This window comes from Mus caroli, unplaced genomic scaffold (assembly GCF_978045245.1).
Source record: "Mus caroli unplaced genomic scaffold, Mus_caroli_1 scaffold_13, whole genome shotgun sequence".
NCBI lineage: Eukaryota > Metazoa > Chordata > Mammalia > Rodentia > Muridae > Mus > Mus caroli.
This window is the reverse complement of record NW_028227268.1, coordinates 34821874-34848362: the sequence shown is the minus strand read 5'-3', so window position 1 is coordinate 34848362 and position 26489 is coordinate 34821874. Positions and strand designations below refer to the sequence as shown.

General features: G+C 40.9%; 2 protein-coding genes across 3 annotated transcripts in view; both read left to right on the top strand.

The window, feature by feature from the left end:
* Hsf5 (heat shock transcription factor 5) overlaps nt 1-15626 on the top strand; it is a 43074-nt gene extending 27448 nt beyond the window's left edge. Inside the window, exon 6 of the mRNA XM_021178390.2 lies at nt 13406-15626. Within this exon, the coding sequence (XP_021034049.1) occupies nt 13406-13476 (71 nt within the window). The 3' untranslated portion in view covers nt 13477-15626. The remainder of the gene's footprint in view (nt 1-13405) is intronic.
* Nucleotides 15627-18941: 3315 nt separating this feature from the next.
* The window catches only part of Rnf43 (ring finger protein 43), a 72852-nt gene continuing 65304 nt past the window's right edge, over nt 18942-26489 (top strand). Inside the window, exons 1-2 of one of the 2 annotated variants that reach the window (XM_085829690.1) lie at nt 18942-19544; nt 20557-21185. In XM_085829690.1, the coding sequence (XP_085685816.1) occupies nt 20934-21185 (252 nt within the window). In that variant the 5' untranslated portion in view covers nt 18942-19544; nt 20557-20933. Of the gene's footprint in view, nt 21186-26489 lie in introns of both variants that reach the window. The other variant, XM_085829691.1, reaches the window with a different exon arrangement.

Here is a 26489-nt window from a genome sequence, read left to right as displayed (position 1 = left end):
CTAGCCCACATAAGCCAAAAGAGGGCATCAGATTCCCCTAACTAGAGTTAAAGCCACCTTTGGGTGCTGGGAATGAAACCCCAGGTCCCCTGGAAGAACTCTCAGTGCTTTTAGCCACTGAGTCATCTCTCCAGCTTCTTTATAGCTTTCAATAGAGAGTCTGGGATTATTCAGTTGTAAACAGCTAAGATGTTAATGCATTTGGACTCGAGAATGGTACTCCTAAGATTCTGTCCTGTGGAAACATGTTCCTATGAAAGGACTCAGAAGAAGCCCATTATAGTGTTATCAACAATAGCAAAAACTCAGACAAATACCCAACTAAAAAGCTAGTTAAGTTGTGATACACAGTCATTTAAGAAACAATGTTTGCTCTGCTGTGACTGGACAGATAATTCATCACTGAAGATTCTTAGTGTTCTAAGTGGATGAACAAGTTGACGTACAGTGTTCTCTTTATGGGGCAAAACAAAGATAAATGTATGTTGTGTGATTATAGAACAGTATGGCAACATATGATTAAAACTGACATGTGTGCTGGATACCTCTGAGAAGATAGAGTTGAAGGGCATAGAATATTTTTAACTTAGCAGTTTGAATGTGTGTGTGTGCATGCACATACATGGGCTTGAATGTAATTATGGAGAAATGTTACTATTTATATTTTAAATTATTCTTATATGTACTTTATTTTTCTCACTTATATGTGCATTTGTGTGCATGCTATAGCATGTATGTGAAAGTCATAAAACAATTGTGGGAGACAGGCTTCTCTGTCCACCATCTGAATCATCTTACTGGTTATATTTTTCTGTATAATTTTGGAAGTGGATAGAAAAGCATTTTAAGTACAGAAAGAGGGGCTAGAAAGATGGCTCAATGATTAAGAGCACTTTCAAAGAACTTGAGTTGAGTTTCCAGCATCCATACAGGTCAGGACACAACCGCGAATAGCTCCAAGCTCTAGGGAGCCTGATGTCCTCTGACCTCCGAGGGTACTTCCACATCCATTGCACACACTCACACAGATGCACACATCATACATATATACATATATACAAACAAACAAACTTTTTTGGATTTTTTTGTTGTTGTTGTGTGGGGGGTTTTGTAGGTTTTTTATTTTTGTTTTTCTGAGACAGGGTTTCTCTGTGTAGCCCTGGTTGTCCTGAAACTTACTCTGTAGACTGGGTTGGCCTTGAACTGAGAGATCAGCCTGTCTCTGTCTTCCAGTACTGGGATTAAAGGAGTCAATCAAATCCTTTTTTTTTTTTAGATAGTTAATTGCATTTTTATTGAAAATGCATTTCTTTTGTTGTTGTTTTTCATTACATCCCAGTCACAGCCCCTCTCCCTCCTCTCCTCCCAGTCCCGCTCTTACAAAACCCTCCTCCCATTACCTTCTCCTCTTCTTCTCAGAGAAGGGGAAGCCCCTTTGGGCACCACCCTACCCTGGGACATCTGGTCCCAGCAGGACTAAGCACCTCCTCTCCCACTGAGTCCCAACCAGGTAGGGGAAGGGGATCCAATGGCAGAGAACAGAGTCAGAGCCCGCACCTGCTCCAATTGTGGGGACCCACATGAAGACCAAGCTGCACATCTGCTACTAATGTCTAGGGGCCTAGGTCCAGTCCCTGCGTCCTCTTTGGTTGGTGGTTCGGTCTCTGTGAGCCCCCATGGCCCCAGGTTAGTTGACTCTGTAGATCTTCTTGTGGTGTCCTTAACCCCTTAGGCTCCCTCAATCCTGTTCCCTACTCTTCCACAAGATCTCTAGAGTTCTAACTGCTACTTGGATGTGGGTCTCTGTATTTGTTTCCATCTACAGCTGGATAAAGCCACTCTGGAGCTAAATTCTTGTCTGTAAGCATAACAGAGTATTATTTATTAGTGTCAGGTTGGCTCTCTCCCTTGGCATAGGTCTCAAGTTAGGCCAGTCATTGGTTGGCTGTTCCCTCAGTCTCCACTCCATCTTTATCCCTGCATATCTTGAAGGCAGGACATTTTTGGGTGGAAGGTTTTGTGGGCAAGTTGATGCCCCACTCCTCCCTCTGAAAATGGTTGGAGAAAGTGGCCGTTTCAATCTCTATATCCCACCCCCTTAGACTCCCTACAAACAAATCTTTATAAAAACCCAATACTTATAAGCTTGGTGGTTACAGTCCTGTAATCGCAGCTATTTAGAGGCTAAAACAGAAGAAATAAAAGTTCAAGGTCTGCTTGTGCAACAAAAAGGAAATGGGCACCTTATGAGACTTTGTTGCAAAATATAAAAATAAAACAAAAACAAGGCCTAGAGATATTGTGTAAAGCCCTAGATGTAATCCCAAGTACTTTTTAAAAATCCTCTAAATAAAATCAATAATTAAATCTTAGATACCAAACTGAGTTTTATGGTTTAGACATTATTCAAGTTTATCCTTTACCAAAAATTCCCTTTCAATCTTTCTGAGACTCTCTAGGTCTCAAAGTGGCCTTTTGCACTTGTGTGTCTGTTTAATCTCAAACTTGTCCTTATCTTGCCTTCCAGAACCAACTCTTCAGCCCATTCAGTATCAGATGCAGAGCTGGGCTCCCTTTCTTTGATGTCTCTCCTCTAAGGCTTTCACCCTGGGAATCTGAATACATAGCTTACATTCTGCAAATTCGGAGAGATGCAAAGGGATTATGTTTGAAACACTGCAAAGAATTTGGAATGGAATGATAACCCTCTCTCCTATTCATTAATTTTTATTTTTTGATTTATTCTTTTTGAAACAGGGCCTCTCTATGTAAGCCTGGCTATCTGGAAATCACTGTGTAGACCAGAGATCCTCCTCCTCCTGCTTCCTGAGTATTGGGGTGAAACCCATGTGCCACCACACCTGGCCTTCTTATTTGCCTTTCTGTCTCTCTGTCTCTCTCTCTCTGTCTGTCTGTCTCTCTCTTTCTCTTTCTCTCCCTCCCTCCCTCCCTCCCTCCCTCTCTCCCTCCCTCCTTCCCAGCCTCCCTCCTTTCTTTGTCTGTCTGTCTGTCTTAAGATAGGGTCTCATGCAGCACAAGCTAGCCTCTAGTTCCCTCTGTAGCTAAAGATTACCTTAAACTCTTTTTCATTTTTAAATGTTTAAAACCACATTGTGTGTGTGTGTGCACACATACACATGTGGAAGGGTAAGTACATTAATGCAGATGCCTGCTAAGGCCAGAGGCACAGGATGCCCCGAGAGCTGGAGTCACAGGCAATTTGTGAGCTTTCCAGTGTGGGTGCTGAAAACTGAGGTCAGGTCCTCTGGAAAAGTAATGGCCACTCTGCCCATCCCGCCAGCCACCCAATTGCTGGGTCTCATTGTGCTATCATCGCCATGTCTGGCTTCACCTTTCTTTTAAAAGGGCTTAGGCCACTTTATTATTTGTCGTCCTATTTATCATTAGTCATTATATCTTTCTGCCTTGTTACATTCTCTTTGCAGTCATCCGATGTTTTTTTCTCCTCTTTTCCCATGCCAAAATCCTATTATCCTTGGACAGAGGCACTGAGATATTGCTTGTTTTTTCTGGTGTCCTTGAAGCGTCATCTCCTCTAACCTAAACAACCACCAAGCTGCCCCCCTCACAAAGAGAGTCACTCCCTAATAGGACCTGGGGTACTTACCAGCTATTAAAATATTTTCCTCCCTTCCAGTGCATATTATGGTTATAAGTGTGAATGATAAGTAATTAGCTCATTAGTTATCTTTTTCAACTCTTCCCGTTGGCTTTTTCTAAGAGTCATATCCCTTGCTTAATGGAGGTGACAGATGTCTTAATTAACCCTGATTTCCTACAGTGGACAGTATGTACTGGGAAACAGTCGCATCATTGTAACACCTAATCATACTTTATTTTATCAGGGCAGGGGAGCCAACGACTTATAATTGAGCTAGGACCTCTACTGGAAAGTTAGATTTTATAATTGAAGTGTAAGCAAAAGTATAATTTATGAAGTTGCAGATTTTTCCTTCTCTGAGGGAATTAGCCTATCAGTTTGTCCATTTAAACATGAATATAGAGCTGAGTGTGATTACACATGTGTGTAATCCCAGAACCTTTGTGGATTAGGATGAAAAGTTCAAGGACATTGTCAGGTAAGCATTGGGCTTACCAGTCTATTTAAATAAAACAAGCAGAATAATAATAAACTAAATAACTGGCCTAACATGGTGATTGGTTAATCAAAATAGTCAGCATGTGATAGCAATGTCATTTTAACAATAATTTTTATTTTTTATTTATTTGTTTAGAGACAGGGTTTCTCTGTGTAATAGCCCTGGCTGTTCTGGACTTGATTTGTAGTCTAGGCTGGCCTTGAACTCACAGAGAGCCACCTGCCTCTGCCTCCTGAGTGTTAGGAATAAAGGTGTGTACCATTATGCCTGGCCTATTATAGTAGTTGTCTTTTTTTTTTTTTTTTTTTTTTTTTTAAGATTAAAAAAAAATCTTTAGACACACCAGAAGAGGGCATCAGATCCCATTACAGATGGTTATAAGTCACCATGTGGTTGCTGGGAATTGAACTTAAGACCTCTGAAAGAGCAGTCAGGGCTCTTAACCTCTGAGCCATCTCTCCAGCCCCTATAATAGTTGTTTTGGTTGCTTTTCTATTGCTGTGATGAAGCATTATGTCTAAAAGCAACCTGGGGAGGAAAGGATTTATTCAGCTTACACTTCTATCACTGTTCATCCAAAGGAAGTCAGGACAGGAACTCAAGCAGGGCAGGCACCTGGAGGCAGGAGCTGATGCAGAGGCCATGGAGGAGGGCTGCTTACTGGCTTGCTCGGTCTGCTTTCCTATAGACCCCAGAACTACTATCCCAGGGATGGCATCACCCACAATGGGCTGGGTCCTCCCCCATTAATCATTAATTAATAAAATGCTCTATAGGATTGCCTGTCTACAGTCTGAAATTATGAAGGCATTTTCTCAATTAAGGTTCCTTCCTCTCAGATGACATTAGCTTGTGCCAAGTTGACAAAGAACTAACCAGGGTAGTAGTTATCAACCTGTTAATTACCACTAATTAGTTTTTGTTTATTTTAGACCATAATTTATTTTATTTATAAATCAATATTTTACATTTAGAAATAAGATTTCATGTACTGGAGTCTGGCCTCAGCCTTGGAAGACACTATGTAGTGAAGGATGACCTTGAACTTCTGATCCTACTGCGTACCTCCAAGGACTAGGACTGTAGGTCTGCACCGCCATGTCCAGGTTATGCAGTGCTGGGATTGAAGGCTCTGTGAATGCTAGGCGTGACTCTGCCACTGTGCCACCACATCTGATAAAGTGAAGACATAGTGTCTACCCACAGATAGATTTGTCAACCTCCCTTCAGTGTTGCCTTCTACGCTCCTTGCAGCTGTCCTGCGTTCTGCCTTTGTCACTGGGTCACAGTGAAAGGCCAGTCCTTGCATCTGTGTACAAACTCCTATCCCTTTTGTGTACTCACAGACATTCCTCTCACCGCTCTTCAGTAATCACACTCTACCCTTTACAATAGATCAGCAAAGACGCACTGAGGTCATAGGTCAGAAAAACCCCAAACCCTTTTTTAGCCAAGGGTGGCACAAACTTGTTGTCCTTAGCTACCCTAGAGGCAGGAGGAGAAGTTGAGATAAGTTTTGTACTTCTGCTTGGTTGAGACTTTCCTTTTCCAATTTCTGATGACTGTCACACTGCCAAATGCAATAGACTCTCCTTAACCCCCATTTGGACAGATTGCTCCAACCTTAATGAAATACTTGTGTCTAGCTTGTGATGTCACCCTGTCCTGGTTTTCTTCCAAACCACTAGCTACTCTTTATATTTAAGTCAGAGGTAATGTCAACCATTATCGCTTCTATCATCTTTATGTGGTGGTTCCTAAATTTGAGTTTAAACTTTCAATCTTCTCTGAGCTTGAAACTTGCATTTCCTATGGTCTATATCTTTAGGTTTACTTGTTTATTGTTTATGTGTGTGTGCTTGTTCCTGCATGTGTTTTTGTACACTGTGTACACTGTGCATGTGCAGAGCCCGCAGAGGCCAGAGCTAGTGTCAGATCCCCTAGAACTGGAGTTTCAGGCAGTTAGGAGCTGCCTGATGTTGATGCAGGGACCCAGACCCAGGCCCTTATCAAAAGCAATGTGTGCTCTTAACTGCTGAGCCGTCTCTCCAGCTCCCTATTCAATGCTTTTGGATATGTCTAATTTGTGTGCCAAGCTTCATATACTCTACCCTTTCTCCAGTTTTATATATGTATAAATAACACCATGTAGTTTTCTAGTCATACAGAAATCTTGAAGTCTCTGCTGTATGCTTTCTCTCTTACACATCAAGACCATTAGCAAATGCTAACCATTCAATGTGATTCACATACAGAATCTGGCCGTTTCTCTCCACCTTCATGAGTAGTTACTTTAGCCCATGACTCTATATTCTCTTGTCTAGGTGATTTCAATGGCTTCTTCACTGATCTTCCTGCTCCACTGTTACAACAATCAATGATCCTTGTGGTAGTTTGAATAAGAATGGCCCCCAAAGACGCGTGTGTTTGAATTGCCTACAGAGAATGGTGTGATTAGGAGGTATGGCCTTGTTGGAGTAGATGTGGCCTTGTTAGAAGAAGAGTGTCCTTATGGTGACAGGCTTTGAGATCTTATAGGCTCAAGCTGCACCCAGTGTGGACACAGTCTCCTTCTATTGACTGAGGATCAAGATGTAGAACTCTTGGCTTCTTCAGCAACCATGTCTGCCTGCATGCTGCCATGCTTCCCTCCATGATGATAATGGACTGGACCTCTGAAACTGCAGGCCAGCCCCAATTAAGTGTTTTATTTGATAAGAATTGCCGTGATCATCGTGTCTCTTCACAGTAATAAAACCCAAACTAAGTCAATGCTCTTAAAACCTCAGTCAGAGCAAGGGCGTGGCTCAGTGTAGAGCACGTACTTAGCATGTGCAAGGGTGCTGCATTCAGTTCCAGCACTAGGAAAAGATTTTAAATCCTGTTCTTGTTCAAGGTCCTCTAGTAACTTTCCATCACATTTTAAATAGTCTAAAAAACTCCTTAATATTTGCTACAAGAGTTTGAATGGTTTGGCTTCTGGAAACTATTGTGACGTCATCTCCTTCTTTGTCTGTTCCAGCGACTGGAGCTTCTTTGCTGGTCTTTGGCCATATGAAGCATATTCTTATCTTCACACTCATCCTCTCTGAGTGGAGCGTTCTTTGTATGGACTGTCACATAGGATATGCCTTCGTTTCGTTTGGTTATCTGCACAGAGAAATCTCCTGACAGTATCTTGCCCTTTTTCATTCATTCTTTGGCTTTCTTTTATGGCTCATGTCTCTACTTGGCATTTTCTATTATTTTCTCTACTTCTAGGAAGCTAATTCATTAAAGAAAGGTTTTTTTTTTTTTCAATATCCTCAGACTCTAGAACATTATTTGTGGCATACCATGTTTGCTGAGTGAATAAATGATCTGTCTGTTTTCTGTCTTTTAGAGTGTATATATTATATCTTATGGCAGTATATATATTTTTCCAATTTTAACTACATATTATTAGAAATATTTCCATATTGCTTTGCTCTCATCACCACCATCCATCTCTAGAACCAAGGAGGCTCTGTGCACTAGCCCTGTCCACACCGTTCTACTTTCATTTGTAAAATGTTTTTTTACCTTTCTAGTTTATTTTGTACAGGATGGGAGGATGGGCACAAGTGCTACAGTTTTGCACCATGGTCAGAACCAAACTGTAGGTGTTGATTTTCTCTCCACCATGTGAGGTCTAGAATGGGACTGAGATTTTCAAATGTAAATAAACAAATTACACTTATTGTGTCTGTGTCTGCTTTCTCTCTGGTTCTGCATTATTTTTATTTTTTGAGTATTTTTTAAATTACATTTTAATTTATTTAGTGTGTGTGCTTATGTGTGTAGGTGTATATATGTATGTATGTGGCAGTGGTTGGAGGAGGTGCCACAGTTCATATGTGGAAGACAGGACAACTTGCAGGAGTTCGTTCCCTCCTTTTACCTCAAGGATCTCAGGGGTTGAACTCAGGTCATTAGTCCTGATGTCAGATGCCTTTAATGGCTGAGCAGTATCATGGGCCCTGTATCCAGGATTTAACCCAGGGCCTTGTGCATACCAATAGATAAGTGCTGTACCACTGAGTCATGCCTCCAGCCCTGAATTTTTGTCTTTAAGAGCACTATTCAGTCATGAAGAGGTAAGGTTTAATATTTGAGGAGCTATATGAGTCCTTTGGATTCTTTTAATAAATGCTTGGTACTGTGCTGGGTGCAGGAAGGACACACAGAACCAGCTCTCTGCGTTGGAAATCAGAACATGTGTGTTCTGTGCTAGGGTGGAGCCCTCCTACCATTAAGGAAAAAGGAGAAAAGAAAAATAGAAGAAAGGGAAGAAAAACCAGGGGTACACCTAGCTGTAGCACTAGAAGTGAGATCAGAAGTACAAGACTATTGGCTATTAGTAAGCTTAAGGCCAGCCTGGGCTACATAACCCCTTGCTTCAAAATAAAGCAAGAGGCCTAGAGAGATGGCTCAGCAGTTAGGAGCGGGGCTGCGTTTGCAGAGGACCTGAATTTGGTGTCAGCACCTAAGTCCGATAGCTCACAGCCACCTCCAGCTCTAGCTCCAGGGGTCCACACCTTATTGAGGCTTAGCACACTGATACAAACACATCTTATTTCTGTGTCACTGAATCCTGAGATAGGGTTAGGTGGGAATTTTGTATTTTCCAGTTATTTCCTGCTTTTCACTTTTTGGTAGTAGGGGGCTGGAGTAGTTTCAACTTAATAGGAAAAGTTGCCTTTTAAAGTTTCAAAATAGCAAATGAAGCAGCTAAAGCAAACAGTTCAGTGGCTTCAGTGGCTTATAGTTATTCACAGCGATGCCCGACCTCTGCGTCTGTCCAGTTCCAAACCATTTCCATCACTCTCAGAGGAAAAACACAGTGTTTATTAAGAAGGTTTTTATTTTTTTGTCTGGGTTTTTGTTTTGTTTTTAACGTCCTCCTTTTTTCCCCCTACTAATCTGTCTTTGGCCTCTATGAATTTGCCCAGTCAGAATAGTTTGTGTAACTGCAGTCACATAACAAGGGTCCTTTTGTGTGTGGTTTGTCACATCTAGCTTAATACTTGTGAACTTTTACCTTTACGCCCTGAGCCATCTCACCACTGCCACCGCCTTTGTTCTCTCTTCTGCTTCCTCTTTTTCTCTTTCTCTTTCTTTTTTTCTTTTTAAAGACTTATTTTATGTATATGAGTACACTGTAGCTGTGCAGATAGTTGTGAGCCTTCATGTGGTTGTTGGAATTGAATTTTAGGACCTCTGCTCATTTCGTCCCTGCTCACTCCGGCCCAAAGATTTATTTATTATAAATAAGTACACTGTAGCTGTCTTCAGATGCACCAGAAGAGGGCTTCAGATATCATTACAGGTCGTTGTGAGCCACCATGTAGTTGCTGGGATTTGAACTCAGGACCTTCGGAGGAGCAGGCAGTGTTCTTATCTGCTGAGCCATCTCGCTAGCCCCCTCTTTTTTTTTTCTTGTTTTTGTTTTTATTTTTTCAAGACAGGGTTTCTTTATGTAGCTTTGGCTATTGTAGAACTACTTCTATAGTCCAGACTGGCCTCAAGAGATCCACCTGCCCCTGCCTCCTGAGTGCTGGGATTAGAGACCTGCACTACTACCTGGCCACACAGGGGGATAGGGGTGAGGTGGGGTGGGGTGGGGTGGGATGTATATTTGGGCTGTCACTATGTAGTTTAGATGGGCTTCAAACTTAAGGCTGTTCTGACTCAGCCTTCTGAGCAGCAGCCTAACAGGCAAGCATCACCATGCCTGACAGCTTCTGTCTTTTGCACAGCCCTAGCTACTTATGTCCAGAAAAGCACTCAGTAAATACCAAGACCCTCACTAGGGTTTGGGGGGGGGGTCAGTAAGACTCAGTTTAGTTCTGTTAGAGGAGTACACTTTTACTGTAGTATGTTCCACAGTTAAAGTACTAGTAGTAAGGACCGAGTGTAGAAGTCCTACAATCTTACTTATATTCAGTAACCACTAAGAATATTTCCTACTAGTAAGTTCCCAACTCTTACACAATACTGTTTATGGTTAAAATGTGAGAATTTAATGAGGACACTTCAAAAGACAATGTGGGGGCTGGTGAGATGGCTCAGTGGGTAAGAGCACCCGACTGCTCTTCCAAAGGTCCAGAGTTCAAATCCCAGCAACCACATGGTGGCTCACAACCATCCGCAACGAGATCTGGCGCCCTCTTCTGGAGTGTCTGAAGACAGCTACAGTGTAATTACATATAATAAATAAATCTTTAAAAAAAAAAAAAGACAATGTGGTCTCAAATTCTAAAACAGAATATATTTATGGTTCTTAATATCCCATTCAACAGGATCATGCTATCTCCTAGAACTTCTCAGTGTCCTTCTGTAGTGAAATTATTTTAAAATTTGGGGGCTACAGAGATGGGCTCAGTGGTTCAGAGCATTGGCTGCTCTTAAGATAACCTGAGTGGGGGCTGGAGAGATGGCTCAGTGGTTAAGAATACTGACTGCTCTTCTGAAGGTCCTGAGTTCAAATCCCAGCAACCACATGGTGGCTCACAACCATCCGTAATGAGATCTGACATCCTCCTCTGGTGTGTCTGAAGACAGCTACAGTGTACTTACATATAAATAAATCTTTAAGAGAGAGAGAGAGAACCTGGATTTAATTCCCAGTACCTACACACACACACACACACACACACACACACACACACACACATATATATACATTTACAACCATCTATAACTCCAGTTACAGGGCATCCAATACCCACTTCAGAACTCTGTGGGTACCATGTGGTATACAGACATACATGCAAGCAAAACATCCATATAGATAAAATAATTTTTAAAGTTTTAAAAAATATTTAAAATTTTTGTTGCTACATGTAAATAAGGACAGTTTCTTATATTTTGAGCTTTGTTTTTTTTTTTAATAAAAGGCTTCATATTGATTAAACATCAAAATTACACTTTTTGTTTGTGTATGTCCTGATAAGATGTATAATTTTGCAATCACTGAACACTGAATGTTTAAGATCAAAGTTCAGTTCATTCCTAAAGACTTCCCAAGCCGGGCGTGCTAGTTCACAGCCGTGCTCTCGGAACTTGGGAGGCAAAGGCATGCAGATTGCCGTGAGTTTAAGGTAGCCCTGGAGACTGTGTAAGACCTTGTTTCAGAAAAGCAAGCAAGCAACCACACAAAAAAACTTCCCATTTTGTAGGTATTGGATGATGGTTCACATAAAGGGAGGGTGCTTGCCAAGCAAGTGAGGGCAGTGTCCTCATCCCTTAAAGCCTGCCTGCCACTGATTCTTTAATACTTATCTTTTCGTTTCTGAGTGAAGTCATAATATAAAATATAAAAGCTCTTAAAGCACCAGGCTAGTCTATATAGTCTGTGCGTTGTGTTATTATATATACGCTCTTCTTGATTGGCTTGATAAAAAAGGCTCACCCTTTTAGTAAAATCGTTGTTTAAATGCTTACTGCTAGAAGCCATGTATCAAATTACACACACACACTTTTGGGTTGTTTGTTTGTTTGTTTGTTTTTTGTTTTTGTTTTTTTGAAACAAGGTTTCTATGTGTAGTTCTAGCTGTCCTGAAGCTCACTGTGTAGACCAGGATAGCTTTGAACTCAAAGATCCACCTGCCTCTGCCTCCCAGGTTTTGGGATCAAAGGTGTACACAACTATGCTTGGCTCCAATTTTCATCTTATTTTAAAGCTCAGTTACTAAAAAAGGTTTGTTTCCGCTCAGTCTATCTTTCCACGAGATCTACCATTCCTCCAGTAGTCTCTCCTTTTGTCATTACTAAGATTTCCTAATTGTCTCAGTAAGGGTTCAATGCAACTCTTATAAAGGGCAACATTCAATTGGGGGCGGTTTAGTCTGTTATTATCAGGGTAGGAAGCATACATAGTGCCATGCAGGCAGACATGGTGCTAGGAAGATAGTTGAGAGCTCTACACCCAGACCCCAAGGCCGCAGGAAGAGACTGAGACACCTTTCTTCCAACTATGCCACACCTTCTCCAGCAAGGCCATACCCCCTAACAGTACCATACCCCCTAACAGTGCCACACCCCCAACAGTGCCACTCCCCGTGAGTCTTTTGGGGGCCATTTGTTTCAAACAGTTTAGTTTATTTTCAAAATAGGGTTATAAATAGATCTTTTCATATCTCAAAATCAATCCGTCTGTCTCTTTGTGTGTGTGTTGAGTCAGGATTGTGTAGCCCTGGCTAGCCTAGAATATTCTATATAAATTAAGCTTGCCTTGTGTCAGTCTCTTGCCTCTGCCTCTCAGGTTCTAAGATTACAGCCTGTGCCACCACCCCCAGCCATATCTCAAACTCTTATTTTAATAGTTTCCATTACCATATGCCTTGTTCTCATCTTGATGTGGAGCTGAGGAGTTTAGAAAATGATCATAATTGTTACTCCTACATCTTTTGGTCAGTTTTCAAAAATCCTGAAGCTTAGGTTGCACTCCGTACCAATTAAATAAGAGTGTCTGGAGGAGGGAGCCCCAGGCACTGGCGTTTTGAAGATTGCCAGACGATTTCAGTGTGTAACAAGGTGGAAACCACTGGCTTTTCTTACTTGCCATATAATAACTTAGCCACTCCACCTCACTGTTACCTACTTTCTTGTCAGAGTTAAATAGATGGCTTATAATGATGTATTTATCTACTTTAAAATGTTCATACGTTACATAAATGTTCTGCAATTATCACTGTTGAAAAAAAAATTCCCAAGCTTGTACTTGCACTGACAATTTTGACTACTTTTCACTCTTGATAAACTGCTTTGCCTCTTGATCCCTGTGAGGATATGCTGAAGCGGGGTGTGTGTGTGTGTGTGTAATTTTGTTTGTATGAATATATTTTATCTTATTTCCTTTTTACACATTTTCTTTTAAGTTTTTGTTTGTTTAGTTTGAGACAGGATCTAAATGTAGCCTCAGCTACATGAGCCTCTCTAAGTAGCTAAGACTGGCTTTGAACTCCCACCCCTCCTCCCTCTACCTCCCAACTGCTAAGATTACAGGCATGTGCTATCACATCTGGCTATCCCCTTTAAATAGATAGTAAAGGCAATACTTTAAACTTTGTTGATCTGCTTGGATTCATACCTAGCTCCTGGGTGTGCTTTAAAGAGTGAAAAAAATGTCCTAAAATTGGGAGTCTGGTGAAAAAACATAATTTATGATTATTTATAGACAACTTGTTCTTGCCTGAAGGCGTGTCTGTTGACATCTGTAGCCTGAGGGGCTGAGAGTGAGTAAACCATCCTTTTCTTCCTAGATCTTCATCTGCTGGTGGATGTGGCCTGCAAGCAGGAACACTTTCCAAAGGAGGAGGAGTTAAAAGAATGAGGAGCTGGGTGACAGCCGTGACATCGTGCGCTAGCCACGGCTGGAGGGGACAGGCGCTGCACGTGACACACTGTTGGGAGTTTTTCAGTTCTGTTAAGGAAAAAAAAAAGCATCTTTTTTGTTTTTGTTGAGATTTTGTTAAATTGAAAATTGGGAGTTTCATATTTACTCCAACTGTTCAGTTCAGATTGCTGACCTTGACAAACTGCTAAACATCTAGCGGCCTTTTTTTTTTTTTTTTAATTTTTTTTTTATGCTGCCCAGATTCCTTTCAAATGAAAAGTCCTGGCCTTCAAGAAGCATCTAAGTGTTGATGGTACTGGAGCAGTGTGTGTGCTGAGTTGTGATGCCATTTTGAACTGTAGTCAGCACAGTGTCGCCTGTCTGAAGTCACAGTGTGATCCTTTAAGGAAGAGGGTATGATAAACCAAGACACGTGAGGTCACCAATAGCACAAGTCCAAGCGGGTCAGGGCGCCCAGGGAGGACATGCTGGAAAACGCTCATTTTCTAAGTGATTAACCAAGAACGGGCTCTTGATTCTCAACCCACGTCCTGTTTGAAGAGCAAGGCATCCGGACTTGGCCCATCCATCACACTAACAGCCTCTGAGTCTTTAATATTCATGGGAGTATTTTTTTCCATTTTCATGTCTTTCTTTAATTTGAATGATAAATTATCATAAATAGTAAGAAAGTTTTGTTAATATCACTTACATAAATGTCTTCTAAAGAAAAATATTTAATTTGTTTAATTATATTTATAAATGCTGATAGATGTAAAGGTTTTAAAGCTTTGTATTTGTATTGACACTGCAGAATAGAAGGATTAAAGGACGCGAGTGTAATTTTATGTTTGAAGGGTAAATGTACAATATGTAAAGAAAAGCACTGAGAGGTTTAGCACTGTTTTCTTATTTTAGATTTTCACATTCAGCTAGTATAAATTCTCATCTGTAAGGGGTATTGTGTGCAAATTTGGGGGGAATTGCTTGGTATCATTTACTGGAAGCTATGCTGTAATTTAAGACAAACCTATATTTGAAATATTAAATGGCTTAAGCTTCTGAGAGACTTTTGGACAGTGGAGTAGACTATCACCATTTTTCTTATCCCTCTGTTGGACTGTGCACATGAGTAGTCGAATTGTGGGGCTGTTTTTAAGGAGAGGAAGGAGATTTTAGATGTCCAGTTTTTGTAGTTGATCCATGTCCACTCAGTGACAGCAAGAACTTTTGTGATTTAACGGATTTTGAGGACTAGAATTTTCTTGCTGAATACCCCCACACACCCCTGGTTTCCTAATAAGCGCTGCAGAAATAAAAGGAAAGGTCTGTGGATTTAAAGCTAATGAAGCAAGCAGCGCTTCAGTGGCATTGCCACTGTACCAGCCATTGCAGGTTCTCAGCTCACTTCCTGCTTTGCGCTGGACCTTCCCAATGGCATTAGACCCAGAAGTGTCGCAGAGATCGAGCTGCTCTGGAGGGTGAGCTCTGGATTAGTCCACAGCAACTCAGTTTAGTTTTGAAACTAGGTTTTGAAAATTGACTCTCTGGCCATCTAATTAGACTATTTGTGCTCCTTCCTGGGCACCTAATCATCTTTACTAGGGAGGCTTGAAAGATACACAGACGATCGAGACGTCTACATCTATCCGTGCCAAATGTCTTGGCAAAATATGTGAAAAGGAGACCCGGCTTCTAATGAAGGACCTTTGCCTTTTCTCTGTCACATTGAAGAGCTGGTAAGCTGTGTAGGTGATAGTTCTTCCCCTCGAGATGCCTTTCTTCGCCTTGTGGCTATGGAAAGAGGTAATACCTTTAGAAGAACGTGTGTCAGGCAGGAACCTTGGCACAGACATGGTTTCGGTGGTCTACAGGCTTGATCGATGAGATGCCTTGATTGGCTCTCCAAACGTTTTTACAGACGAGCACACCAGATAGAGGAGCTGGACCTCCTGCTCTGCTCACTGCCTGGAACCCATCTCCTAAAGCCATCGTCAGTGACTTATGCAAATAGCAAGCAGTCAAGTGGAATGTGCATGTGAACTAGCCAGCAGGGCCTGACACACACTGAGTTCCTGTCTAGCACCTCCGCGTTTCAGCACTTTAAGCACCGATCAGTTTCAGTCAGTCAACAATAAAATGAATGTTCCAACTAGACTCTTGTCTTGGTTGTTTTACTGTTTTATTGGTTGCCAATAGAAAATTTAGTCATTATAAGCAGCTGGGTAAAGTTAAAAAACTCAATGCATTCTGTTTTTCAAAGAATCTGATTTCTCTCTCTTTCTCTCTGCAGTGCTGGAGACGAACTCAGAGCCTGGCATGCGTGCTAGATAAACACTGTACCTGTCTCCTTGTTGAGACAAGGTCTTGCTATATAGACCAGGCTAGCCTGAAACTTGCAGTGATCCTCCTGCCTCTGTATCTAGAGTTCTGCATTTCAGGTGTGTGGCACCATACACAGTCTGCATCAGGGTTATTCTTGGTTACATAAAGAGTTAGAGGCCGCCGGGCGGTGGTGGCGCACACCTTTAATCCCAGTACTCGGGAGGCAGAGGCAGGCGGATCTCTGAGTTCGAGGCCAGCCTGGTCTACAAAGTGAGTGCCAGGACAGCCAGGGCTATACAGAGAAACCCTGTCTCGGAAAAAGAAAAAAAAAAAAAAAAAAAAGAGTTAGAGGCCAGCCTGGGATCTGTGAGACCAAGACACTGTCTCAACAAAACAGTTGTCCAGACCTTTAAAAATATTCCTTTTAAATAACGATTAAAAATTAAATGTTTTTAAGAATAAGGACAGTTCTTATACATACTTCATGGAGTCCTGGGTTTTAGAAAAGGATGAGTCGTCTTCAGTAACTTTAGTGAATCCAGGCAGGAAAGTGATTGCTAAGGATCCTCTGTCGGATGCGCAGGATGAGGCTGGGGCTGAGGAGGCCACTGAGACCCAGGGCACTGGCCCTACATGCACAGGCCCTGCATTTAGATGCCACAGGCACCACAAAGAACACCGTGCCATCTACAGCATTTTCAGGAAGGGGCCATGGCATATCAGACCTAACTTGAATAATAATTTACCTTGTTATTTTGGTAATGTAAGTGAACTATGTATTAGTGCACTAAAGCACAGGGTTGTTTGGCTTGATCCCAAGTTCATGAAAGATTTATTTCATCATTTCCAGATTTCAGAATTTCCGTGAGAGAGAACAACCAAGTTTATAAGTTTATATTTTTAGTTTTCAACTAAATATGTATATTAACTATTAGTTGATTACTCTGTGAGTTTCAAGAAGGAAAAGGTGCGGTCTACTTAGAAGTTATTTTGTTGTTTCTCTTTGGCCTGAAGATATTTAACTTGTACTAGTGTTCTATAATTACATGTAGTTTTCATTATTTTGATATGTCACTCTATGGCCATGGTTAAGAGCAAAACATTTATGCTAATGAGACAGCTTAGCAGGTAAAGCCCCATGTAGTCTTGATGACCTCTGAATTGGACCCCAGAACTCCTGTAAAGGTGAGGGAGAGAACCAACTGCACAAAGTTGTCCTTTGATCTTCACACCCGTACCCCCCCATCCCACTCCACCTCTCTCTTTCCTCTCCTCTTCTTGCTCTCTCTCTCTCTCTCTCTCGCTCTCTCTCTCTCTCACACACACACACACACAGAGAGAATTATACATTTAAAAATTCAAACAAATTTACTTCAGAGCTAAACATGATAGACTATGCTTGTAATCCCATCTAAAAAGTTTAAGCCGGAGTTTCAGAAGTTATTGGCTATCCTGGGAAATGAGACACCTACCCCCTTTTTGAAGAAAAAAAATAGAATTTCTCTCTCCCAGGTTAGTTATTAACTATAAAACTCTGAGACCATCTTAAACCTATATAGAAAAATATCAGTGGGCAACTTGATGCTTTCAGAGATACTATACTACTTAATCCTTACAGCAAGCCTATGATTGCAATTATCCACAGGGCATATTTTTGACAGGAGGTCCTGGTATATCTGACGGACCTGGAACTCACTCTACAGGCCAAGCTAGCCACCAATTAACAAAAAGTCCTTCTCATTCAGTTTTGTGACTACTAATATTACAGTTGTGAGCCACTATGCTTGGCTAATTATCCACATTTTTACACATGCCCAAACAGGTTCATCTATATATTAAATTAAAACACAGAACTTCATCATAATCATTTAAAATGTATACATTTCAACAGAGTTGAACGACCACATTGTTGTTTATGAATAGAATTTTGAAAAATTCTACTAGTTCAACCATGGAATGCTGACCATGGGGCTGGAGGGATGGCACAGGTTAAGGTCGCTGACTGCTCTTCCAGAGTTTGAGTCTCGGTATTCACATGTGGCTTACAAACATCTGTAACTGCAGCTCCACCGGGTCTTACACCCTCTTCTGGCCTCACACACACATGGTATACAAACATACATGCAGACAAAACATCCATACATATCAAATACAATTTTAAAAAGAAATGTCAAATATAATTTTGAAAATGTAAATATTGCAGTATTCAAATATGAAGATTTATAAAGAACTATATTGCATGAAGGTAGTAATTAGCTAAATTTAATCTCTTTACCTATACTGTTTTTATTAGACATATTTAACTTTTAAGAAAAGATTTATCTTATATGTATGGGTGTTTTGTCTGAAGTGCCTGTGGAGGCCAGACAAGGGTGTTGAATTCACTGGAAATGGAGTTGTAGACGATTGTGAGCCACCATGTAAATGTTGAAAAGTAGACTTCAGCCCTCTGGATGAACAGGCAGCCAGTGCTCTTAACCACTGAGCCCCTGCTCCAGCTCCAAGCATAGGTTTAATGCTTGGCTTCTATATGCAGGCTAACTTACAGCCTTACACTGGAAGAATAGGTTTGACCCAAAGAGTAAGAGAGAGATAACAGATTCCAGACTAATGACAGCACCCCGATTTGAGAGATCCATACAGGTGTAGTTTAGGCAGAACTACTGAACGTAGTAAGAACTGAAGAAAAGCTATGCAGAAGTCTTTTCACAGTGGCAGACATAAGCAACAAATACTCAGTATAAGATCTCTCAATTCTGGCTTTGTGCATTTGTAGACACTAAAACATGGGAAGAATAGAGATCTATTTGAATTTGTAACTGCAAGACTTTGCGCAGTTCTTTTGTCTTTTGGATGTCTTTGTTTTCTGTTCTGTCCCTCATACCGCCGTCAGTGTGCTGGTGCTGCTTACAGAATAGACACGTTTGGGTGGCCCTGATTTATCTCCTGTGGGGAAAGGTGAGGACTGATTGAACTGCGTGCAGTTGGGCTGTCGCTCACTAGGGGGAGTAAAAGAGCACGAGACAGAAAGAGACCGAGAGAAGACTTTTGGTTAAGTTAGTGAGTGCGTGCACCAAGAGGAGGAGGGGCCGGCTTGCGTGTAGCGGCTCCACCCTCACTTTGTCAGCAGGTAGAGAGCGTGATTGCAGTCCCAGGGGAAGAAGTCAGAGCTGGTACACCAATTACAAACCACAGGTTTCCTGCTGTAGGGAGCTGATCCAGAATTGTCTTTCTTGAAAGGAGCACTTCAACCCTGCCTCCTTCAGAACTTCCAAGTCCATCTACGATTCAGGGATACCGCCTTCTCCCTCTGGGATCTTCTGTGGTTTGGGTAGTGAATGTTCTATTTGCTGCTTCGTTTCTCATCTCTTCCAAGAGCTGACCATTTAATATTCCGTACAGAGGCGGAGGGAGAAGACTTTTGTTAGATTTTAGAGATGATTTTGGCTCTTCTTTAAGCATTTCCAGAGTTCTTGAGGAGGACAGTAGCTCTCGTCTTGGAATAAGTTTTTGCCTGATCTGTGTGGATTACTTTTTCGGGCTTCGGAATTTCTCGGCACCTACCTGTAGTGCGAGCACTTGGTCTGATTGCAGAGTGAGAAGGTGGAAGCTGGAGCCGTACTGGGTTAAGCAGCTCAGGTCTTTTTTTTTTTTTTAAGCAGGATTTATAAAAGCATAATTGAATTTGTTTCACACACCCCCCCCCCCCGTGGACTCCAGTGGACCCGACAGCGCAACAGGTTTGCAGATTTCTTTTGAAATTCTTTCTTGTTTTCTCCCTCCCTCTGTCTCAGCAAAAGTAAAGAATCTATAGAACAGGTTTGCGTTCAATCGCTTGGCTATTCAGCACTTCCTCTGAAGACTGGATAGGATTTTTAAACGACTTCAAAACGCAGCATACTTTGTGGGTGAGGTGTATTTATAGCTACTTAAGGGTACGCATTTTAAAAATCTGATGTTTATGAAGAGTCCAAAGTTTCCTAGGAGCATAGAAATACCCCAGGTCTCCACAGCCTGATTTTTTTCAGGGTGCTCAACTTAGAGCCTTTCTACTCCCCCTATCTTTTATTCTCCGCCCCCTCAAGGAATTTGAAAACTTAGGAATAGTCCTTTGTTTTTCTCCTGAATCTAGAAGATTACAGATTGTAAAGTCTGGATGTGTTTCCACAGCATTCTGAGGAAAGTCAAAGCGCTTGGTATTCTCAGACTGGAGAATAAACTCTGGGATCCCTAAACGAGAAAGGAAAGTAGAAACAGAAATATGAATTTTAGCTGGGAAAATCATTGCAAAGCTAAACTTTTCAAGTATCTCAAAAGGGAAGTTGGAAGAGATTTTGATACTCAGATTAATTGTGTCGTATGTCAAAGATATATGAATTTGTGCCTAATTTTACAGGCACTTTTGGTGGAACACACACACACAAAATAATATATTGCAGTTCTTTAAAAGTATATAAATCCAGTAGGCCTAGAACTCTGGACTATGCTGAAGCACAATTCAGCGTGGACATTTTCATGAGTATATGCTACAGCATCTTTAGACGTCCCTCCAGGTGGGCCTGATTAGTTCCCACTCTTCCCCTATTCAGAAGAAAACCTCCTCATGGACTTTAGCCATTTATGGTTGACATTTTTTTCTGGCTTAAAAAGGGCAGCATGTCTTCGTGTTCTGAGCTGAAGTTCCTCCCTCACCTCCAATGCGCTGCTTTAGCCGTTTACTGACCTTGTTTTCTTCATCGGCCTTGGGTTTAGTGCCTCAGAAATCTGATACATATGGAAGACCAGCAGCAAGTGATCTGACATAATACCGATCCATGTTTGTATCTAAAGCACATTTGGAAATTCCAAAGAGAAGAGGTGGCGTTTCTGTATTCGCAGTGACGATGGGAGAAAAGGACATACCTGCCCCAGAGGTGGGCTGAAAAGGCCATCTCCTCTTCCCAGTCAGGAATCCCCCCGTGCTTGGGAATTGACTTTAGAAAGAGGAAGGACCAGAATCTGACTTGGCTCTCTGAAACGGAGGACTAGCATTTCTCCCCATTCGTGTTCTGCACTGAGGACCTGCCTTTGGGATGAGCTAGTAGTAGAAGCAGTATGCATGGCCGAAGAGCATTGATGCAGCTGGTAGCATGAGTGGTGGCCACCAGCTGCAGCTGGCTGTCCTCTGGCCCTGGCTGCTGATGGCAACCCTGCACGCAGGCTTCGGACACACAGGACTGGTGCTGGCGGCGGCAGTGGAGTCCGAAAGATCAGCAGAACAGAAAGCGATTATCAGAGTGATCCCCTTGAAAATGGACCCCACCGGAAAACTGAACCTCACTTTGGAAGGCGTGTTTGCTGGTGTTGCAGAAGTGACTCCAGCAGAAGGGAAGCTAATGCAGGCAAGTAGAATGCGGTTCCGTTTTACCTTCCTTCCTCTGCTTGAAAGATGCCGGTCTTCTTTAGTTTGGCAAAGCAAAAACCCACGCAAGGGCTTCCATTGCTTAGTGTTGCATTTATTCACGTTTTGTGACGACATTGCTTTATTGGTAGTGTAAGGTATATTCTTATTTTATATTTGAATATATATATATATACATATATATATTCTCTATTTTAGAAGGTAATTTGCTTATTTTAACTTATGTTGCATTATCTCTTGGATTATACATAATAAAACTTTTCTTTACAAATGTATATGGAACACTATTTTGATAGATGAAAATACAAGTATTTATTTAAATGACTTGAGGAACATAGCTTACATCCTGTTAAATTGTAAATGTTAATTTTAATGATCGAGGCACCCTGAAATTCTAGACTGCCCCCGAAGCATATTTGATTACCGTGTCACTTTTAAAATTCGGTCAAGCTTGAATGCTATGGCTGGCTTCCTACCACGTGTGGCTCCCTGTTGCTAATCCCCAAATGGAGAGGACTAGGTCACAAAATGGACCCAGCGTCTGCACCGGGCCTTGCTCCTTCTGGTCCGGTTTTTAAATGTACAGTTTAAAACTATAAAAGTTTATTTGACTTTTTTTTTTTTTTTTTGGACTCACAGAGTTTTTCCTGAGACAATTTCTTAGGTTTCAGGCTGTATCTTATTCACAATCTACCTTTTCCTATATGTTGAATTTATTAACTCATGAGGGCCATAGTCTTCCTTAAGGCCAATTGCTTGTTCCTGTGGGGAAGACAGAACTTGGTGAGCTGTGGATGTGTTTTGTTTTGTTTTTGTTTGTTTTGTTTTGTTTTTTTAATGGACAATCTACTGTCTTACTTCATTAAAAGATGTTGCTTGCTTATCTGGTAAAATAACACTTCTTGCTGTAGTTATTGGAGGTAGGTTTAAATATGATCAGCCTTAGCAGCCAAATTCAGATTTTTATTTTGTGATATGTATGGAATATGAATTTTAGTTCATGGTTATATGAATTAGAACTTTTTGATATTTACAGAAAGAAGGTAAGAACTTGAAATAAATTAATTAGTTATTTCTCAAAAATGAATATTTTAACTAGGTGTTATGCCCCATGCCTTTAATCCCAGCACCCAGGAGGCAGAGGCAGATGGATCTCTTTGAGCCTAAGGCCACCCTGGCCTATACAACAAGTTTCAGGACACCCAAGGAGGCATAAAGAGACCATATCTCCAAAAAAAAAAAAAAAAAGACATTTTTATATATGGTTTAGCGGTTCTGCATTTCACTTCTTTGCTGGTATTTCGAAACTGCGATAAATAAAGAGGATAAAGAATTTAGACAGAAAGTTCTGCTGGTTGGAAAGACAGACTGCAAAATTGCCGTGAGATTTGATATATATGAGAGGCTATTTATCGTCTTAGTTGGCTCTAGGCTGGAGTTAGGAGGACTTAAAGCTAGAATAGTAACTCACTGGTAACGGAGGGGTGGCCTTGTATCCCTAATAGCCTGAAGCCTGAGGTGCCTGCCTTGTGAATTTTAGCAAAGAGTTTTACCAGTAAGCCATCTGTGCAGTCCGAGGAGTCACGCTAAGTAAGCCCTGTGCCTCACTCGGCCCCCATGAACGCTTGTTCAGTAACTCAGTGACCTGCTCTGTGGTCCAGCGTCCTCTTTCAGTTCACATTGGCTGGCTTCTCTATGGTAAAACTCTTCCCTAAAAACACCTGTATTTTCATAAAGGAAGGGACCTGACAATCAATTTTTAATCCACAGCAGTTAACTAAATTTTCTTAATCACTCCTGAAGACAACCTTTTAAAATAAACCTTGTAAAATATATATCTTTCTTCATTATTTGATTCACTTTTTCAAAGAGGGAAGGAAGTTGGTTTGTGTGTCTCGAATCCACGCCGTTTGCTCTTCATCAGACTACACTGAAGTCCGTTTACTCATGAGATTGCCTAACCCAGCCTTCCATTTGAAGTTCTGCTTCTGTCTCTGTGTCTGCAGTTTAGCTATCTTGGTAGATGGCTGCATTGTTCCATACCACAAACGAATAATTCCTTGTATCCTGTTTATGAATTAATTCTTATTAAGATTAGTTGTCTCTAAAGAATCAATTGGGTCTTGTAAAACTGAAGTACTATACTGTACATGGGAAAGTTTATATAAAACAGTGGTTGTAAAAAGAATAACCTTATTGCTCTGAACATTAGACATTTCTTTACATTGTTCCAAATTAATTCAGGATTCATCCACTTTCATGAAAACCAAATTAATTGGATTTCATTTGTATCACACACTTAATTTTCCTTAGAAGAAGGGGGCCTGACTGTGACAATGCAACCATCCTGTGACAATGTTGCCATTATTCCCTGACATTGTAGCCATTCTGTGACAATGTGACATCCCCCTTTTGTTTAATAAGGAAATAGAGCATGTAACTGCCTTTAAAATTAATTTCTTTTTCTCAACTTTTTCTGGTGATTCTAGTTTTCTTTTTTCTTTTCTTTTTCTTTCTTTCTTTCTTTTTTTTTTTTTTTTTTTTTTTTTTTGATTCTAGTTTTCATATTCAAGCCGAGCAGTGAGGAATTTTTGTCTAGGTTCTTAGTCCTCACTTTCTATGTTTAGATTTTTCCTTGTTGGCAGTAATATCTAGGCGTGTTTCTTTGCTCTCTCTGTCTATCTCTGCCTCTCTGTGTACAGGTTCATGTTTGTGTTCCTGTGTGTGTGTGTGTGTGTGTGTGTGTGTTTGCTGCGCACTGGAAGAAACTGAAGAGGCGCTGTCTTTGCTACTATAGCCTTCTACTTCCCAAGTCTTCTCTTTTCCTCAGAATTTCCCATCTTAGCCCTGCACAATTATATTTCTGCTTTGCCCCTAAGTTTTTTTCTATGAGTTACTGTATCTTCCTAATCTTGCTGCATGTTTGCCATCCTCTTTGAAACGTCCAACTCTCAGGTTCCCCCTCCATTTGCCAAGCCTTTCTTTCTTCCTTGTCTCTAGTTCCTTCTGCCTCCCCGCCCCTTTTGTCTTCCACTCTGTTTGTACACTTAGAATAACTAACCACTGCTATTCTGATCTGTTGGGTTTTTAAACTAATCATCAAAGAAAACAGACAACCCAGACAGGACAGGCCAAAGAGACTCTGGAGAGCTCCTAATACTTGGTGGTGACTTACAGAGCGTGTTCTTACATGGTAGTGATTACAACTTATATATATTTTGATTTGAACATATTCTTCATTTCCTGGTTCCACCATTGCTGATGAAACATATCCTAGAACTGAGCACTGTCTGATGCCCAGTTTTCTGTCTTGCTTATATTTAATTAGTGTTTGTTTCTGTTATTACTATCTAGTGATGTTATTGGTGTTACATCTATAAGCGATTGTAGTCATATTCTCTCTTAAGTATTAGTCAGAAGGACTCCAAGTTTTCTCCAAGCAAAAGAACACAAGGATCTTAGCACAAGAGAGGTCACCAGCTCCTTGGCTATCACATTCTTCCTGCTCAGCTGGTTGTCCTGGATTTTCTTAGACTCCAGGATAAAGTTATGACCAAGATTAGAATGCACTACCTGGAGGTGGCAGACTGCAGTGGGAGCGGGGCTAGTTTTACAGTGTGAAACTAGCTGCAGTAATAGGGAGAAAGCGCCTCCTGGACAAACCCTTTGCCTCCAATCCATCTACTTATCAGCACACACATTGCGCTCTCTGAATTTTCACTTTATTTGTATTGAGCACCTGAAACTTTTAACTGAAGGTCTTGGCCAGGGTTAGACAATCTTCTGTTGCAAGCTGTAGACCTAAAGAATTAACTAACCCCAAGTGGCTGTTCCATTGGAACAAAATAGCTTTTACTTAGGCGGGTGTCTATGACATTGAGGGATTTAAATATGATAGCCACCAAACAGATACTGCACATTTTACATGTATTAGCTCATTGAAATATCATGATAGCTTTATGAGAGGCAGTATTCTATATACATTTATTTCTCACATTTTACAGAGAAGGAAACAGAGACTTAATGTCTCTAAGGTAATAAATAACTAGTATTAGTGAGCATTGGTGCAGCTGCAGCTTGGACTGTAGAGCCGGGCTTCTCCAGCTCTGAAGTCCTGTCTATGGCACAGTGGAGAGAGCGCCAGAGCGCCACTCTCCTGGACACACAGTATTCTACCCCCTCTAATAACGGCTGAATTTCTATTTTTTCTCATTTTGAGTTTCATTGCAGAAATGAGTAAATCAGAATGTTTATCCAGGATCTCTGGTACAGTTTTAAAATGTGGTGACTACTAACCCAGGAACTCAAAGAATACGTTTTAAAATAACATGCATTTAATTGACATTGCTTAAGTGAGTTCCTTAGATGCAGATGTCAGAGTAGATTTTATGATATTTTTGCTTTGCTGCCAACCTTTAAAAGAACTACAGAGTAAATATTCAAGGTACAGTCAACTCTCAGTTATTTATGCTAATGAAGATACAGAAAATATAATTAATAATTGGCTTTAAAATGTATTCAGAAATGCACTATCAGATACTAAGCCCGCTGAGGCCTTCTAGATCTGTTTTTTTTTTGTTATGAATCTAGTATCTGAAGGAAAGGAGAAGCTGCAGAATATTTTTAAAAACTTTTTATTTGTACATATGAGTGTCTTGCTTACATGTGTGTATACCTCTTGTATACCTGGAACCTGAAGAGGCCAGAAAATGGCATTGGATCCCCTGGAACAGGAGTCACAGACAGTTGTGAGCTGCCATGTGGGTGCTGGGAATTGAACCCAGGTCTTCTGGAAGAGCAGCCATGGCTCTTAACTGCTGAACCATTTCTCCAGCCCAAGCTGCTGCAAGTTATTGTTAACGGTGCTTTTCAGGTCAAAAGGGAATCTCTTGCAGAGTGTGATGGCACAGGCCTATTATTCCAGAACTCAGGAGACTAAAGGCAGTAGAATTATGAATTAGAAGTGAACTTGGACTCCACAGTGGAGTCAAGGCCAGCCTGGGTCATTTGTTCCTATTTAACAAAGAAATAAAACAAAATAAAATCAACAAAAAGATGTGTCCATTGTAATTATCTATATAAAGTAGATGTGTGTGCATTCTGTATTTCATATAGAAATGAAAAAGTTTAAGTTCAAATTCATAGATATTTTTTACTAATAATAAATGAGTTGTGTTTCAACTCTTGCCCCATCATCTCTGCAGTACCCTTCAGCAGTTTGTATGGGCACGTATCTTCCTAGTTTATACTAAGGTGTGTGGAGATCATTTTCTTTTTTTTCTTC